General features: G+C 43.6%; 1 protein-coding gene across 4 annotated transcripts in view; it reads right to left on the bottom strand.

Moving 5' to 3' along the window:
- The window catches only part of ZNF827 (zinc finger protein 827), a 195,195-nt gene that overhangs the window by 131,442 nt on the left and 47,159 nt on the right, over positions 1 to 16,594 (bottom strand). For all 4 annotated transcript variants that reach the window (XM_082388956.1, XM_082388955.1, XM_082388957.1 and 1 more), the window contains exon 2: positions 7,568 to 8,611. In XM_082388956.1, the coding sequence (XP_082245082.1) occupies positions 7,568 to 8,611 (1,044 nt within the window). The remainder of the gene's footprint in view (positions 1 to 7,567; positions 8,612 to 16,594) is intronic.

Raw genomic sequence — 16,594 nt, forward strand, 5'->3', positions numbered from 1 at the left:
CCCTGATCACAAAGATGACATGTTGAACAACAGATTTGAGAGAAAAGACCGAATCAGGCCCCTAGGTGAGATTAGTGTCATAAGCCAGAGGGGGGGGAAATGATGATGTTTACTTGGGGTTGTAAGAACATCAAAGTAGTAAGAAAGAGATACACAAAGAGGCTTCCACTAATTCCCATCTTCAGGAAGTACTTCCTACCGTCTAAACCCTAAACGGCCTAATTTTACACGATTGTCTGGGAGAGGAGAGAAAAACTGAGATGTCCTCCACTGACCTGAGATTTCCTGGCACATCATAGGAAGGCCATCGAAGGGCATTTACTGACAAGAGGAACACTGCTGGCTTCCCCCAGAGAACTTGCTTTGCCTAATGTGATCAACAGGCTTCCTATTTTTTACTGACGCCCTCCCAGCCCCTACCCTAATCACGTATTCTACATGGCAAATGGATCACAGACTATGCTACATTGAACCCTGCATATTCATATTTCATATAAATGTATCTTATTTGGGAGCTATGCTTCCTGAGCTTTAATTAATATCAAAATATACATGCATGGTGCACAAATTAGGGTGTCCTTGGATTGACCGGGAAAAAAGAATTCAAATACTCATACTGAAGAGAAACTAACAGCAAGATATGTGGTCAAATAGCTACACTCCTGTATCTATTTGACATTTTTAACTGATCGCTGCAGGAAAGGAAGACAGAAGCCAGTGATAAAAGTAACCAGAACACAAAGATCGAGTTTAAAAATTGGCCAGTAATTTCCCCTGGTAATATCTGCATTTTTATTTATTAAAAAAATTCATATTTTAGTAGGATGCCCTCCATGCGTATACGATGTTGTTAACTACTTTAGAGAAAAGAGGAAGTAAGGATGGACTCTATTTTGTATGCCAAAATATTTTCAAGGAACTGACAGCTGTAAATTTCACTCAAATTTCGAGCCTAAGGAAATACGACCACTTCCTCGGAATGAACCACACATTCTTGAGGCAACAGGATTGAAGTGTTCATAATTTTACCTAGTTTACAACTGTCCGATGAACAACCTCCCCCAGATACACCACTAGTTAGTACCACTGCAAACAAAACTAAATTCCACCAAATGCTGCTAGACCTGGTGGGATGGATAGCTGCTAATTTGCTCCCTTGGAGAAAACATTTTCTCTTTATAAGCAATAATATTATTGGAATAAAAAGCAATACTAAATGTGTGTAAAAGGCCTGTCATGCAGTAAATGGAGGCTATCTGTAGTAGCTATGGTAAGAATAGTAGTGACAATAAACTCTTCCCTCCAAAGCAGAACACTTACCACCAGAGCAGATGTAAATTTTTTTTTAATTAATTAATTTATTTATTTATTTTTGGCTGCGCTGGGTCTTTGTTGCTGTGTGCGGGCTTTCTCTAGTTGCGGCAAGTGGGGTCTACTCTTTGTTTCAGTGAGCGGGCTTCTCAATGCGGTGGCTTCTCTTGCTGCAGAGCACGGGCTCTAGGGCTCACGGGCTTCAGTAGTTGCGGCGCAAGGGCTCAGTAGTTGTGGCTTGCGGGCTCTAGAGCACAGGCTCAGTAGTTGTGGCGCATGGGCTTAGTTACTCCGCGGCATGTGGGATCTTCCCGGACCAGGGCTCGAACCCGTGTCCCCTGCATTGTCAGGCGGATTCTTAACCACTGCGCCACCAGGGAAGCCCCCAGGCAGATGTAAATTTAAACAACTGACATCACATAAGAAATATGTAGCTCAGGGCTTGGCCCAACATGGCAGATTATTCCCGGAGCCAAGAGGAAATAAAATTCAGCAACAATCCACTGTGCTGTTCAGGTAGGTCCAGCTCAGCTTGTGCAGAACTCTGATGGCCAAATTCAGCTCAGCAGGGGAAACAGAAAGATGGAAAAGATGGAAGGAGAAAAGAAGAAGAGAGTGGAGGCAGGAACTGGCTAGGGCAGAGCTGGAAGTCCTTACCTAGTGTCTCTAGCATCGAAAACAACGCCGGGGACCAAGTACAATTCAGTCATTGTGTGTTGGACCATACTGAACTTAAGTGGAAAGGGCTGGGTCAAGAGAGTATCAAAAAATGAAACATGGGCTGGAAATGGAAGAAAAAGGTCCAGGAAGCTGCCAGTAAGTCCCAGCGGAAGTATGTTAACCCAAGAGCGCATGCTTTTCACAGAGTATGGCAATACACATGTTGAAAGAATGAGTATATAAACCATGATGATCACATACTTATAGAGATGTTCACATACTCATAGCTCACTTATTTTCAAAATGAATTTTGGAGCAACTAATGTTAAAAATGCATGCAGTGTGACTACCTCATTAATAAAGTACAATGATATATGTCATCTATTTACAATGGACAGGATCTGTCCAAGGCAGAGAGACAATCTTGCAGAAGGTTTGATAGGGAATTTTAAGAAGCAACATATTTAATTCAAAAACAGAAAAAGTTTTATTTTGAGTTGATAGACAAATAAAGAAAGCAAAAGCAAGGAATTTTAAAGCGCGAAACAATCTGGGAGGATAAATTCCGACCAGTTCAGTGCACAGTTGAGGAAACTGAACTGAGATTTATGCTTATTATGGTCCTTCTGCTTGTTAGTGGAAGGGTGGGGATGACAGCCAATCTCTTCATGTCCGGTTGGTGCTCTGCCCTATTGTCTATACATAAAAACTTCATTGGGTTAAAAAAAAAAAAAAAATCATGGAGGGTTTTAACTAAATCGCTGTAACTCAAGGTAGGTCATTTTTTCAACAAATGTAATTGTTTTGTAGGCTTTGAAATCAAACTTTGCCTTGTTATATCCTAAGCGGCAAGATAATTTGCAAGTGGGTCGTTTCTGCAAACAGACCTTTCCATACACATCGAAGGAGTTTAAGACGCCAGGTGGGCCTGGGTGTGTTTAATCCCTGCACCATCCGTCCCCCCTCTAGGCCCACTAACCTACTAGTGCGTATCTCTGTAGGATGAGCCATCATCCTCCTTCCTAACCATATACATGGATTTAACATCTTTCCATGGAATTTCTTGGGCATGTCTCTCAACTCCTATTTCAGGGAAACAAAACCTATGTTGGCAATGGATGTCACAGGGTCTTTCTGCTGTTACTGACATCAAGATAGTCGATGCATATTTTAACAACTGGTAAGCATTCAGTAAAACTAAGAGAGAAGTCTGATATCTAGAAGCAGTCTAAGTTTAAATCACTGGGGAAATATAATTGAGATCGGTGACAGATAGTTCTGAATCTTGATTAAAAAGTGAATTTTCTAAGGAAGTCCCTCTATGCGATCATCCCCAGATTACGGCTCTAATAACAATGGACCTAAGGGGAGTATCAGAAGAGGTGACCTGACTTTCTAGACTTTCTCTGCTTTTGCAATAATGTTAATAACATCTCATAAACAGGAATAAAAACAGCAGCCAGAAAACTGTATCTATTGACCCAGGAAATATTCTTAGCTCTCAGCTATATGAGACCAGCTTGCTTCTAAGCATATTTAAATTTTACTCAGGAAAATAAGATGCTTTGGAGACACTCTCTCGGAAACTCGCCTAGTGATTTCTTTTAACCAGGAGCCTGGCATCCTGGGAATCTTGTTGGCCTTCTACAAGAAACTTTGTCTTTAAAATAAAAACCATTTATTTTGTTCTGAGCTGCAACAGAACAGTAGCTTCAAAGAGAATTGAGTCAATGTGTGACATTTATCTTTAGAGTAAATGGACATGATCTTCTCTCTATCATGTCCCCTTTCAGAGGAGCAGTGTGGCATGTGCCGGGGCGCAGGGTCACATGAAAGAAACCTCCTCCTCCAGTGTCACCTCTCCTTGCAGGGGGAACGGCTATCGAGTGGTGGACTCTTTAAGGAATTAAATACACCATGACCTGGCAACAACCGAATCCTGTTCAAATAAGACAAATAAGGGCAGACCTAAAAGACACTTTTTTTTTCCATGGTTTGGACTTCCCGTGACCTAAAGAAGGTCAAAGAAATGCTAGTGTCTAAATGACTCAAGACAGGACTGGCTTTTCTAGCACATCTCCCTTTGTAACTCCAGAATCAACTTTATATGCCCTTTTTGCAACATTTTGAGAAACAGCTTTAAAATGTAAAGCCCCCCTTGAAATCGGAATGGTGTGTAACTTATTTCTGTGGATTCTTTTTTTTTTTGGTTATTATTTGTTTATTTAAGTAGTAGGCAACAGAAACCCTTTCCCTGCTGTGAGAAGTCGTTCCACCTACTTATTTTGAATTAAACTAAGATTTCTTTCTAAAGTAAAGGAAAAAAATAATCACGAGAACTGTTTAGAAGTGTGGATGACAGCTCTCACTGCATTCCCATAATGCTTTTTAGGTAAAGTCAAGTCACATCCAAATCCAGCCCCCAGGTGGTCCTGAAACCAACAGTACCGTGTGGAGAAAGGGAGAGGAGGGGGCAGACGGAGAAGACCCACCTTCCCTTCCACTCCTCAGATTAAAAAACCAGTGATTCAAGTAACATCAGCTAAATTATCTCTCCATGGTACAAAGTAAATAACAAAATCAGATATTCTATCAACTTCTTAACCCTTAATCCAGTTAGGATGCTGGGAAGTAATGACATTCACTTTAAGTGAAAAGTGCACAGAGGCACCCCCTCTCCTATTTCCAATCCATGCAATAAGGAACAGAACTTGTCCACCGACCTAAATGTCCATCAACTGATGAATGGATAAAGATGTGGTGTGTATATATATATATATATATATATATATATATATACACATACATACATATACACACACACACAACTGATGAATGGATAAAGATGTGGTGTATATATATATATATATATATATATATATATATATATATACACATACATACATATACACACACACACAATGTAATATTACTGAGCCATTAAAAAGAATGAAATAATGTCATTGGCAGCAACATGGATGGACCTAGAGATTATCATACTAGGTGAAGTAAGTCAGACAGAAAGACAAATATCATATGATATCGCTTATATGTGGAATCTAACTTATTTACAAAACAAATAGACTCACAGACATAGAAAACAAACGTATGGCTACCAAAGGGGAAAGGAAGGGAGGGATTAATTAGGAGTAAAGGATTTATAGATACACATCACTATATATAAAATAGATAAACAACAAGGATTTACTGTATAGCACAGGGAACTATATTCAACATCTTGTAATAACCTATAATGGAAAAGAATCTGAAGCTGTACACCTGAAACTAACACAATATTGTAAATCAACTATGGTTTAATAAATAAAAGTTCTAAAGAAACAGAACTTGAATTTAGGATGCGCCCACATGGACACACAGGGGATCATTTCAAGAGCCCTCGTGTTTCTCTTTGCAGCGATCTTTTCTCTTGCGTGAGTTTTACCAAATGAATTTTTTTTTTTTAAATACAATCACTCAGTCAATGGAGCTGCTTTGCCAAGTCTTGCACTGTGAACAGAGGCATGTGCAAAACAGGGGGCACAGGTCCCTGTCCATCAGGGGGTGGCAGAGCCCCATTCTGAGAAGTTCTTTTCTCTCCTCTTTCAGTTGGAACATGTTCATTGATTCAAATATTAAGTGTTTCAGCAACAGAATGAATTCAGTAAAGAAAAAAGAAAAAATCAATTTCTTATAGATCTCCATATTCAATTCTGCTGAGAAGCCTGTGGAGGTATGGGCACGGATTAAGTGCATTTAAACCAAAAAGGGAGCACATCTCATTCCTGGAGTGTAGATCCTGCAACAAAACAGGCAAACAGTCTATCGCCCACCCTGGAAGCTCGTGACCTCTCTCTCCTCTTCACGTGCATCTAGTCACTTGAGTGAAAAGATCACACTTCATAACTATTGCTGGTTACACCCAAGACACTTGAAAATTACAAAGCCATTAGAGTCTGCCGTCAGGAGAGAGTTTTATCAGTTCCCTCTTTCCAAGCCTTTAGCCATCTAAAGTTTATTACTAATTTTGTGTAAGCTTTTCCAAGTAACTAATGTCCAGGTGAATTTACAGGAGAAACATCATTAATACAGTTATTTAATAACCAGATGGAGAATACTTATAAAGTGACATTTTACATAGATAGCCATACCTCTCTTTCTGCTGCTACCCCTAAATGAAATTTCTATAAACCAGGAGTGATTTATTCCCTTGCAAAATTACCCCACTCCCTCTGCTTGTCTCCCATTTCCTAATTTTAGCCATTTCTCTCTTTATTTCCCCAGATGGCGAGTGAGAAGTGAAGAGTAGGGAAACTCAGAATTAATCAACATTCCAGGATTTTATTGACACTTCAGAAACCCTGGAGTGAGCAGTTTGGATCACTTAAAGAGTCATAAAAGTTCCACATATCCATTTTCCTAGTTCTGTTCTGCTGTTTACACAAGTTTTCAAGTAATTATAATGAGGGCATATAGCTCACTCAGCAATTTAAATGGAAATTTGTCATAAATGCATCAAACTGATGTTAGCTGTGATTGTTCAGTCAATTATTTGCCATTCTAAGCCCCTGTCATCAACATGGCTGCAAATAATCAAAAGTTGGCTAGACACACACAATGGCAGCATTTCTACTGATGAGGACACACATGGCCCACTTCCTGTTCCAGTCTGGCAGGATATCCTCAAGAGACATCCGAAACTCCATATATCCATCTCTGGGACCCTGCATTTACCATGGGCATAATTTAGAAACAAACCAGTACAAGAAACGATGTTTCCACTGTGAGGACTCAAGTGACTAAATTTCTCCCTCGGATGAATAACTGTGAATGTCAAGGCTCTATAAAGCGGCCACTTCTCCTTTGGAAAGACCGTCTCCACAAGAAAAACCCATGATTCACATTTTCCACATGCACATTCCTTCAGAATCTGATTGGACTGGAATAAAATAAAGCATTTGCAGGAAATGCTTTGATTACATCTGAATGACAATACTCTTCAGAGTTCTTGTGTGACAAGAAATTATGGAAGAACAAGATAAGTCAAGGCTTACGTTCCACCAAAAATTAATATAAATGCTAACAGGAAAGTATACAGTGTGGTACATTAGGGCAGAATAGCTACTGCTGATACAAAAGTCCATTTGTCATGGAGGCAGTAGGACGGTAAGCTCTCTCTTGTCAACTGTTTCAAAAGCAGTGAGTTTTTCTTCTCCCCTCTGTTCAGTGATGCCATGCTCTCCATGACAAAGGTGCTTTGATCTTCCGCTATTAAATATATCTTGTGTGGACCTAGCCGGAACTTGCTAAGAAAAAGAAAAAAAAATCATTTCTATGCAACGGAGGAGTACTGTATGTCTCTAAGAGTATTCATTACCTTTCATAACTAAAGCTATTGGTGAAGTTTTTTGTGTCACACATACATGAAAGAACCCCCTAGGCTGCTTACTTAAAATATTTTGTCATGCTCCTGCTTTTTTATTCCTGCCTCAGATCAGATGGGGAACCCAAGCGAAGAAGGCAATGAATTAGACGTTGCAAATGACAGGTAAAAAAAAAAAAAAGACTTACAAGATGATGGAAATGAAAGCATCCATACCTGAGTTGGAGGGTTTAGACACTCTTCCCTTAGGAACTGGGAGTAACAGTAATTCCAAGGATTGTGGCGGAGGTGGCGGAGGTGGCGGAGGTGGCGGCGGGGTCACTTTGTCTTGCTTCTTCTCTGAAGGCGGTGGTGGGAGAGGGTCCTCAGGCACCAGTGATGATTTCTCAGCCAGAAGGGTCCCGGCAGCCCTTGCTGCGACCTCTTTCAGAAGGGCCGCCGAGGAGGTCATGGAAGCCAGGGAAAGGAAAGAGCTGGCCGGGGGCGGGTGTTCCTGGCCAGGAGTCAAGCTTCTCTCGCTGACTTTCTTGGATAAAGCTGCCAAGGTGGAGCTGGCAGACTGGGAGCTGAAAGGGGAGGAAAAGGACTCAAATCGCGTGGTCTCCTCCGTCCTGGTCAGCGATTTGTCCTGCAGAACAGCATTGGCTGCAGCTTTCAGTTTGAGGATGGCTGAATCCGGGGACAAGCCGCAGGTGGTGGTTGAGTTTGGCAACCACTTACCTTGATTCCATAGGAAACGGTTACTTGGAGTGTATTGGTCATTCTGTTCCTGCTTCTCAGCCAGCTTCCTGGCCAGCACACTGAGCTGCTGGGCATGGTGGGACGGTGGGGAAAAGGAGAGATTCGAGCCGACGTTGACTGGGGACTCCACCCTGCCATTGGCCGTGGCTGTGGCATCGAGTTTGAGGGACCCGGCCTCTAGCAGCCGCCTCAAGTTGCTGCTCAAGGGCTTGGTGGAGCCCGCGGGATCATCATCACACAAAGAAGACACGCCGGGAGAGAGGTGATCTGGACACTGCAGTGGGTCTCGCAGGACCTCACCGTCCAGTGCCACCAGCTCCAACGTGTGACTGCTGGGGGTCCCGCTTCCCAAGGAGGTGTCGGGGGAAGTGGACTGCTCCTGGATCCGGTCCTCCAGGGACAGCTTATAGTTCTCCTGGACTTCTCCATAGGATGCTTCCGACGGCGTCTCTGAAGAGTTCCCATACCAGTGTTCTCCTTCACTGAGTTCTCCCTCCGCCTCGTCCTGCCTACTAATATCTGGGGGAATTAAGAAGATCAGGTTTACTCCCAAAGCGAGCAACAAGCAAGCCTGAAGACACTCAAATGGAGTCGTGGACATGCTTCCTCTGCCCTTCCACCCAAGAACCACACGAAAGACAGACACAACTTTAGAGCACGTCAGGTGCTGGGTCAGACCGTCTCAGCCTAAGCCTGAAAGGATGCCGAACAGGCCAAGGTAAAAACACACCCACCTTCTACACATGTTCATCGTTCTCATAATTATTCCAGATAAAGTGAAATGCAAAAGGAGGAAAGAGAAAAATGGATCTGGTAAAGAAGAAACCGCTACTTTCAGTGATGGGGGAAATGGGAAGAAGCTTGTACCCTGGTGAAAAATCCCAGCATGACATCTTTAGGATTGTGTGGGAATGAAAGAGGCAGACTGGCAGAAGGGAAAACACAGTGTGATGAGACCCAAGGCAGTGGGAAGCCACTTCTCCACTTTCTAACTCCACAACCTCAGACGCGTCATTTAGCTGGCTTGATATAGTAAAATGCAATTAACTTTAAGTTGATCAAATCATGTAAATAAAAACCTGCCTATTAGCTATTATACCAACTTCACATAGTTGCTCTGAAGCCTCCATCATAATAAACATGTGACCATGTTTTGAAAACAGTCAAGTACTATATAAAAATGAGATCTCATTAGCAAACACTATTCACATTCCTGATTTCTTAAAGGGACAATCTCTCCCTGATTTCTTAAAGGGACAACGCATGCTGCTTGTTTGAGATTCCAACCCCCGACTCGCCTGCCCTCTCAACATGGGCAGTGATTACTAATTTGTTCCCTCACTCCACCCAGAGTCCCCTTTCGTTATTTTTCTATCCATTAGTTTATCTGTCCACTCTTACTGCTCTCACTGGCCCCCGGCACCGGTCAGTTGGGACTCTTTGCCATTCCAGGAGCACAAGTGGGCTCCGCCACTTTTCTACCTTTGCTCAAAATATTCCCTTGATCTGGAATGTCTTTCCCTAGAAAACCCGACGGTCCAACTCTGCCCATCCTTCAACAGCCAGCTCAAAGGATTCTTCCTCATGATTCTGCCTAGAACTCTCAGTCAGAATTAATCTCTCTTTCTCATTCATTCACTCACTCGTTCAACAAATAATGAGGGAGTGCCTGCTGCAAGTCAGGCGTTGTTCTAGATTGTTCTAGACTGAACAACGTTGAACAAAACAAAGATCCTGCCTTCTTGGAGCTTACATTCCAGTGGAGAAAGACAGATGTTAAACAAAATGAATAAATGAGTAAATCCTCCAGTAAGCCAGAGGGTGGTAAGTGTTATGGGAAAAGATACAGAGCAGGGCAAGGAGGATTGGAGGTAAGGGGTAGGAGGTGAGTTGTCATGTTAAATAAGGTAGCTGGGTGAGGCTTCACTGAGGCGGTGACATTTGAGCAAAGACCTGAAAGATGCCAGCAGCTGGTCAGGCAGCCATCTCTGGGAGAGGGGCCCAGGCAGATCAGAGGGGGTCACTGTCAACGCCCTGATGTGGGAACTTGCCTGGCATGTGCATGGACCAGCAAGGAAGCCAGTGTGGGGAGAGTGGAGTGAGTGAGTGAGTGTCAGAGCAGTAGGAGAGAAAGAGAAATAACGAATGAGAGAGAGAGAGAGAGAGGGAGAGAGAGAGAGGGAGAATGTGTAAGTTATAAAGGAGGGAGGCCATGCCTATCAGTAGGACATTGTAAACTATTGAAAGGTCTTTTGCATCTGGTGCAACTGGGAACCACTGGAGGGGGAGGGGCAGGGCAGTGACATGATGTGACTCAGGTTTTCAAAGGTTTGTTCTGGCCGTGTGTGGAAAAGAGAACGCAGGTACAAGGTGGGAAGAGGGAGGCCAGCTCAAGGTGATTGCAGGTGGGGAGAAGTAGCCGGATTCTGTGCATATTTGGAATGCAGACCCAACATTCCCATTTTTTAAATATTGGTATTATATTACTCTAAATGAACTGTCTGCTACGGACTTAACTTCTAAAAAATTAAGTGGTGGTGTTCCTTGAAGGCAGGGATTTTCTTATTATGCACAGATCCCACATATTCCTAGCACAATGCCTGGTCCCTAGCAGAGTTCCGTGAAGGTTTAGGGACTGAGCCAAAATCCCCCACTGTGCCAAGTTTTGCTGTATAACATGCTGTTTCCTTTCCCAATAGAAATAGCTGCAAGTAGTAACGTACGAACTACAAGCTAATACACTGATCTTCCCCTGCTCTTTAGAGGAGAAATGTCACAAATGACAAATTCTCTTTCACTAAGTTAAAGTTCTGCAACTCCTTCCTGAGATTCCTTATTAAGTTATCAAGAAAATATAAAATAGCAAATGGAATTTGCTGGAAAAAAGCAGACAGAATTGAGTTTTCTCTGTTAAGAACAGTCTGGCTCCTTGTGATTTGCCACATTTCCTTCTTCCCATTTGATTTCAACATTTTTCATCTTTCCTGAAATCGGCAGAACCCAGAACTACCCATCTCCCCAGCGGCTTCTCGTAGGGATGCTTTTACCAAACACCAAGCAGTCAACATCCATTTCAACAATAGGGCTAATTTTACGTTCCTTTGGCAAAGCCCCTGTCTTGATTTCAGATTAAATACCTCATCCTTCGGAAAAATCACATGGGAATGATCTTATAAATAATAAGAGAAGTAAAAGATTTAAAAATCACTCCAGTAAGAATAGTTGAAGATCTTGTTCAAGGATCTCTCCTTTGATCTTTATTAGCACTCACTAAATGAGCTAACATAGGAAAATGTATGTTTCAAAAGGAAATACTTGTAGATTATGTTTTTGTCAAACTAGAGTAGCTCGAGATAGTGAAGATTGGTCTAGAACCTTGTAGTATGAGGCAATTAACAAGGTACATAAAATCAGGGTTTTGAGAACCACAAAGAATTACAACCACAAACGTGTCCAGTCTTGTCATTTTACTGAGACTATTAAAAACGGTAAAGGTTACCTGATTGCATCAAAGGCACACAGCTAACCTACTGCTAACACTGGAACCCAAAACCCAAATCTCTCAACACCTGGCCTAAGGCTCCTTTTCAAAGCCCCTGCCAGATGCCCTCTGAATAGCAACTTCTAGAAAGCTCTGAGCAGCTGTCCTCTCACCCCCAGCCAGCTATCCTTCTACCCTCTGGAAACAGAAATCAGCAAGAGAATTCTCAGTCATAAGGACAGTATTCACTCTTTATTTTAAGATAAACCATTAAGAGGTAAGTATCCATTATTCCTATACTCTGATCTCTCCATTCCCTCTCTGCCTCTTCTCTGTTGCTGAGGTCAAAAATTGATATCGAACGCCTGAAGAATTCAACACATCTATTGGCAAAGCTCCAAAGGCAAAGTTTAATTTCCTGCCCCCTCCAGACCCTAAGTGAGCAAGAATATTCCCCCTCCAAATGTGCTGAAGCCGGTGAGTGGGTCCAAAACTGAAGAATTCAGGCTCTAATCCCATCAAGCAGTGATAAGGAGATCCAAACGTTCAAGAGAGTTAAAAAAACAACAACAAGGACTTACGGTATAGCACAGGGAACTCTGCTCAATGTTATGTGGCAGCCTGGATGGGAGGGGAGTTTGGGGGAGAATGGATACATGTATATGTACGGCTGAGTTGCTTTGCTGTGTGCCTGAAACTATCACAGCATTGTTAAGCAGCTTTACTCCAACATAAAATAAAAAGTTAAAAAAAAAAAAAGAGTGATACAAACAGTTGATATCCACTTTTAAAGCAACTTCCTCAACCTCACCAAAACACAGCCGAGAACAAGCAAACAATCAAACAAAACATTTCTTAAACAGACCAATTTATGTCCTTTAAAACCCCGGGATATTTCTTAACCATCCATTTCTCCCTGCTTTGCAGACATGCTCACTGAGATACATACACTCTCTTGTACAGTGCAAGGAAACTCGGCTACCTAAAGAATATTTTTAAACTCGTAATATTCTATTAATCACTTTTCCAAAAATGCTGCTCCTGAAATCGAGGTTTTTCAAGTAATAAACCAGCAAATAATTGTAAGGCATGACCTAGAAGGAGCCAGACCAGAAACCCTAGGAGAAACATCTCCGAAATTATTCTGTCATCACCTGAGGTCAAGTAAAAGGTGGAAGATGCACGCAGAGAAATGAGTGCAAGAGAAGTTGGGACCTGCAGAGGTTTAGAGAAAAGTCCCGACAGGCTTCGACAAATAGGCTTTCAGTTCATAAAACGGCGGCAACAAGGATTTTCTCCCACAAATATTAATTTTGTTTCCCTTCTGCTGGGCTGTTGTTTTATTTTCACATTCAGTTTCATTCTTCCTGGTCCAGTTGCGGGGAGCTCCGCTTCAGCGGGGTCTGCAGCGCCACCCGCCAGCCACACCCCCCACCCCCCCCCCACCCCGCCCCCTGCGCCTTCCACACCGCATGATGAGAAAAGGTTCTCTCACCGGGATGCTCCAATAGCATTCCTGCAATCTAGGGGATTAATCTGCCGGACATCAGGAGCTTCAGAACAAGTGAGGCTTGACTTTTGACGCTCTTTCCCAACCTGAGGCTCCCCCCACGCACACACCCCATCCCCCAGCCCCACCCGGGGCTGCGAGGCTGTTCTGTTTCCTGGTCTGTCACCGGCAGGGAACAGTGGCACGTAATCACAGGGCAGCGCACAGGCCACTGTCCTGCAGACGCTCCCCGCTCATCCAGCCTCCACCTTGGATCTCACAGCTCTCCTGACAGGCTCCTGGGGAGGCCTCCGAGCTGCCCGTGTAAATAACTCCCTTCTAGATCCATTATTTTTAACCTCCAGAACAGGAAGCTATTTCCATTGCTAATTTTACGACAACCTATGTCTCTGACAGCCAGGTTCACACTCATTCCTGTCAATTTTACGCAACAGTCTGTTTTGGTGTGTTTCCCTTTAAATCAGAAACTCGAAGAATTAAGAATAGAAACGGTGCAATTACAGAATGAGAATATGCTGAATACATTTTGTTTCCATGTGGCAAAGACTTCTCCTTTGGGGAAAACAAAACCAAATTTCACTACCTAACACATTTATTTACAATTCAGTCCTCAAGCAGAGAAACTGGGTAACTTGAGAGCCACAACTCTCGCTGCATTTTTTTCGACTCACTTCCTTTTCAGTTTGACAGTTTTAATCAGATGCATTTCATTGGACTGATATTCAACTCAGAAGGTCCTCGTTCAGAAAGATCGGGAGGAGAGAGAAAAAAATATATAAGGAGTCGCCTATTACTTTTCACGCCTTTTGGCTGAGGTGAAAGCGAGTGGAGATGGAAGCCAAAAAGCCTCACTTCTAAGTCTACCCACAAACCATTCCCACCAGTCGGGCCACATGAATCTCACCAGCAGGTATTGCAGAGAACCAGGATTAAGCTCTCAGGACTCGCCTGGATGGAGCTGACTCATGGTCAGGCCTCTGGCAGCCAACACCCTCTTCTTGTGACCACAGGTGTATTCACCTGGTCCCTAACCTTCTGGCTCATTTTCATCTACAAATCTTCCATGTTTTCACTTTCCACCTAATACACATCCATAGCTAAAGGCCACACGTCACTATCAGTATTATCAGTTATACCTGGAATACAAACCTTAACTCATACAACAGACTTTTCCTTGCAACTGTATACAAAAGCAGTTTGCAAAGTTTGTGGAGCCGTGTACAAAAGTTATTCGTAAAACCAATGCTGATAATTGGTTTAATTCAACATTTACTGAGCATTTACCATGTTCGGGGAACTGTTCTCTGCAACAGGGCGCCTCGGGGATGCAACAATTTCTAGGCCAACAGTTTATAATCAACAGGGAAGCCAGGAATGCGCAATCCTATGAAACACAATGACTAGTACCATCAAGCAAGAGTCGTGTGTGCGTAAGAGAGCAAATCATTCCAATTGCGCAGGTGGCTTTGGAAATGGACCTCGGAGGATGAAGAGGATTTCAACAGACGGCACTGGAAATTCACTCATAAGAGGGCTTGCTCCTCTGTGAGCTATCAAACAGGAAACAGCCCAGTTGTGGAGTAAGCTAATATTCTGGTGACCAATGTTAGATAAACTCACCTAAGGAAAATGTTTCCAGATTCTTCACATTTTAAAAACTCACCGTCTATTGATTTGTTAAGGGCAGATTTGACCAACTGCCTTACCCTACTCACTACTTTGCGGGTTTTTTTGATTTATTTATTTACTTACCTACTTATAATTTATTTATGTTTGGCTGTATTGGGTCTTCATTGCCAGATGTGGGTTTTCTCTAGCTGTGGCAAGCAGGGGCTACTCTTTGCGGTGCACTGGCTTCTCATTGCGGTGGCTTCTCTTATTGCGGAGCACAGGCTCTAGAGCGCAGGCTCAGTAGTTGTGGCTCACGGGCTCAGTAGTTGTGGCTCACGGGCTCTAGAGCGCAGGCTCTGTAGCTGTGGCGCATGGGCTTAGTTGCTCCGCGGCATGTGGGATCTTCCCGGACCGGGGATCGAACCCGAGTCCCCTGCATTGGCAGGCGGATTCTTAACCACTGCACCACCAGGGAAGTCCCCACTACTTTTGAAATCAAACCGTTAGGTTATACATTCCTGGGGCAGGACCGTGAGTCAAGTCACTTTTGTATTTCCCCTCGAAGCCCTGCCCATAGTAGGGGTAGGTAGTAGGGCTTCTGTGGTTGTAAATGACAAGCAGGACTGCAGGAAGCCATAGGTGATGTTCTTGGTCCCTACATCACTGAGAGGGACACAATGTCCCTCAGAGAGGGTGTGGAAAGCACCATAGGGCTCCCCCTCATTTGCCTCTAGTCTCTTCTCGGAGGTTAACATCTCCTCTCGGACCACCTTTCCCAGGAGGCTAAAAACCTGGCCGCGCAGGTTCTGGGTTCTCACTCTCAATGACGTACCATGGGAGAAAGGTCTTTCCTCCTCCGATTGACTGCTGCAGGTCACGTGCCACTCCCTGGACCTATCGCTGAAGCTAGAGGGCAGGCTTAACAATGGCTCAATGTGGGTCATAGAAGAAAGGAGAGGAAAGAGGCACCAGGAGGACAAAAGCAATGACCTCTCTAATGTTTCATAAAGGTTTAGTATGCTGCACATCAGGCGGTTCGGAACCCATTTTGTGATTCTGAGCGTAAAACATATCCTCGTTTAGGCCGATTTACTTGCCAATTTTTCAGTTGTCCCTTTGTAGGCTGAAAGCCTCAGCACATCCCCCCACACCGGTTCTGCCCTCAGCGAAGAGACCTTTCAGGGGTTCGGGGCTCCAAGTCCACAGTCCGAGTGACAGGCATGGGCAGGTAATCGGCTCTGCAGGACCAAACCGCAGAGACCGCAGTTCCAGAACACCGATGCCCGGTGGCACCCATCCGCTGTCAGCGTGGCCAAGAAGAAAATGTAAGAATTGCTAGTTATTTTAAACTGCCAGGGTGGAGAAGACAACCAGATCCCTGTCACCAGTCCAACTGGGGAAAAGGTGCCGTGAGGGCATGGGGAAATGAGAGGAAGTCTGGAGAGGATAAGAGTCCGCAGACTGAGATAGCAGGGCGGGCTCCTGGGTCAAAATGAGCATTTTGCACACAGCAGTGTTTGCAAATTCTTGTTGGAAGTGTCCACGAGGAAAACAAAGGTATCACAAATTAACACATCGCTCCTTATCTTCAGAGTGAGTTCCAAACAGTATCTAAGCCAGTTTCAATATTCTCATATAAAGTTGCCAGATCTTCCAGTGACCGAGGAACTACCGAAGCTCCTCCGTCAAACGGCTCATCTCAACGTGAATGGCAACTCCTCCATCCCTGTAACTGCTTAGACCAAAAGGCCACAGCCAGTCTCCTCTATCCTCTTTCTCTCACCACCACCACACATCTAATTCATTTGTGGATTCTGTTGGTTCTACTTTCAACATACATCCCAAATTTTGCCACTTTTCACCATTACTACAACTCCCACCCTCGTATACAGCACTGCAC

Source organism: Balaenoptera borealis (assembly GCF_965194805.1).
Source record: "Balaenoptera borealis genome assembly, chromosome: 4".
NCBI classification, from domain to species: domain Eukaryota; kingdom Metazoa; phylum Chordata; class Mammalia; order Artiodactyla; family Balaenopteridae; genus Balaenoptera; species Balaenoptera borealis.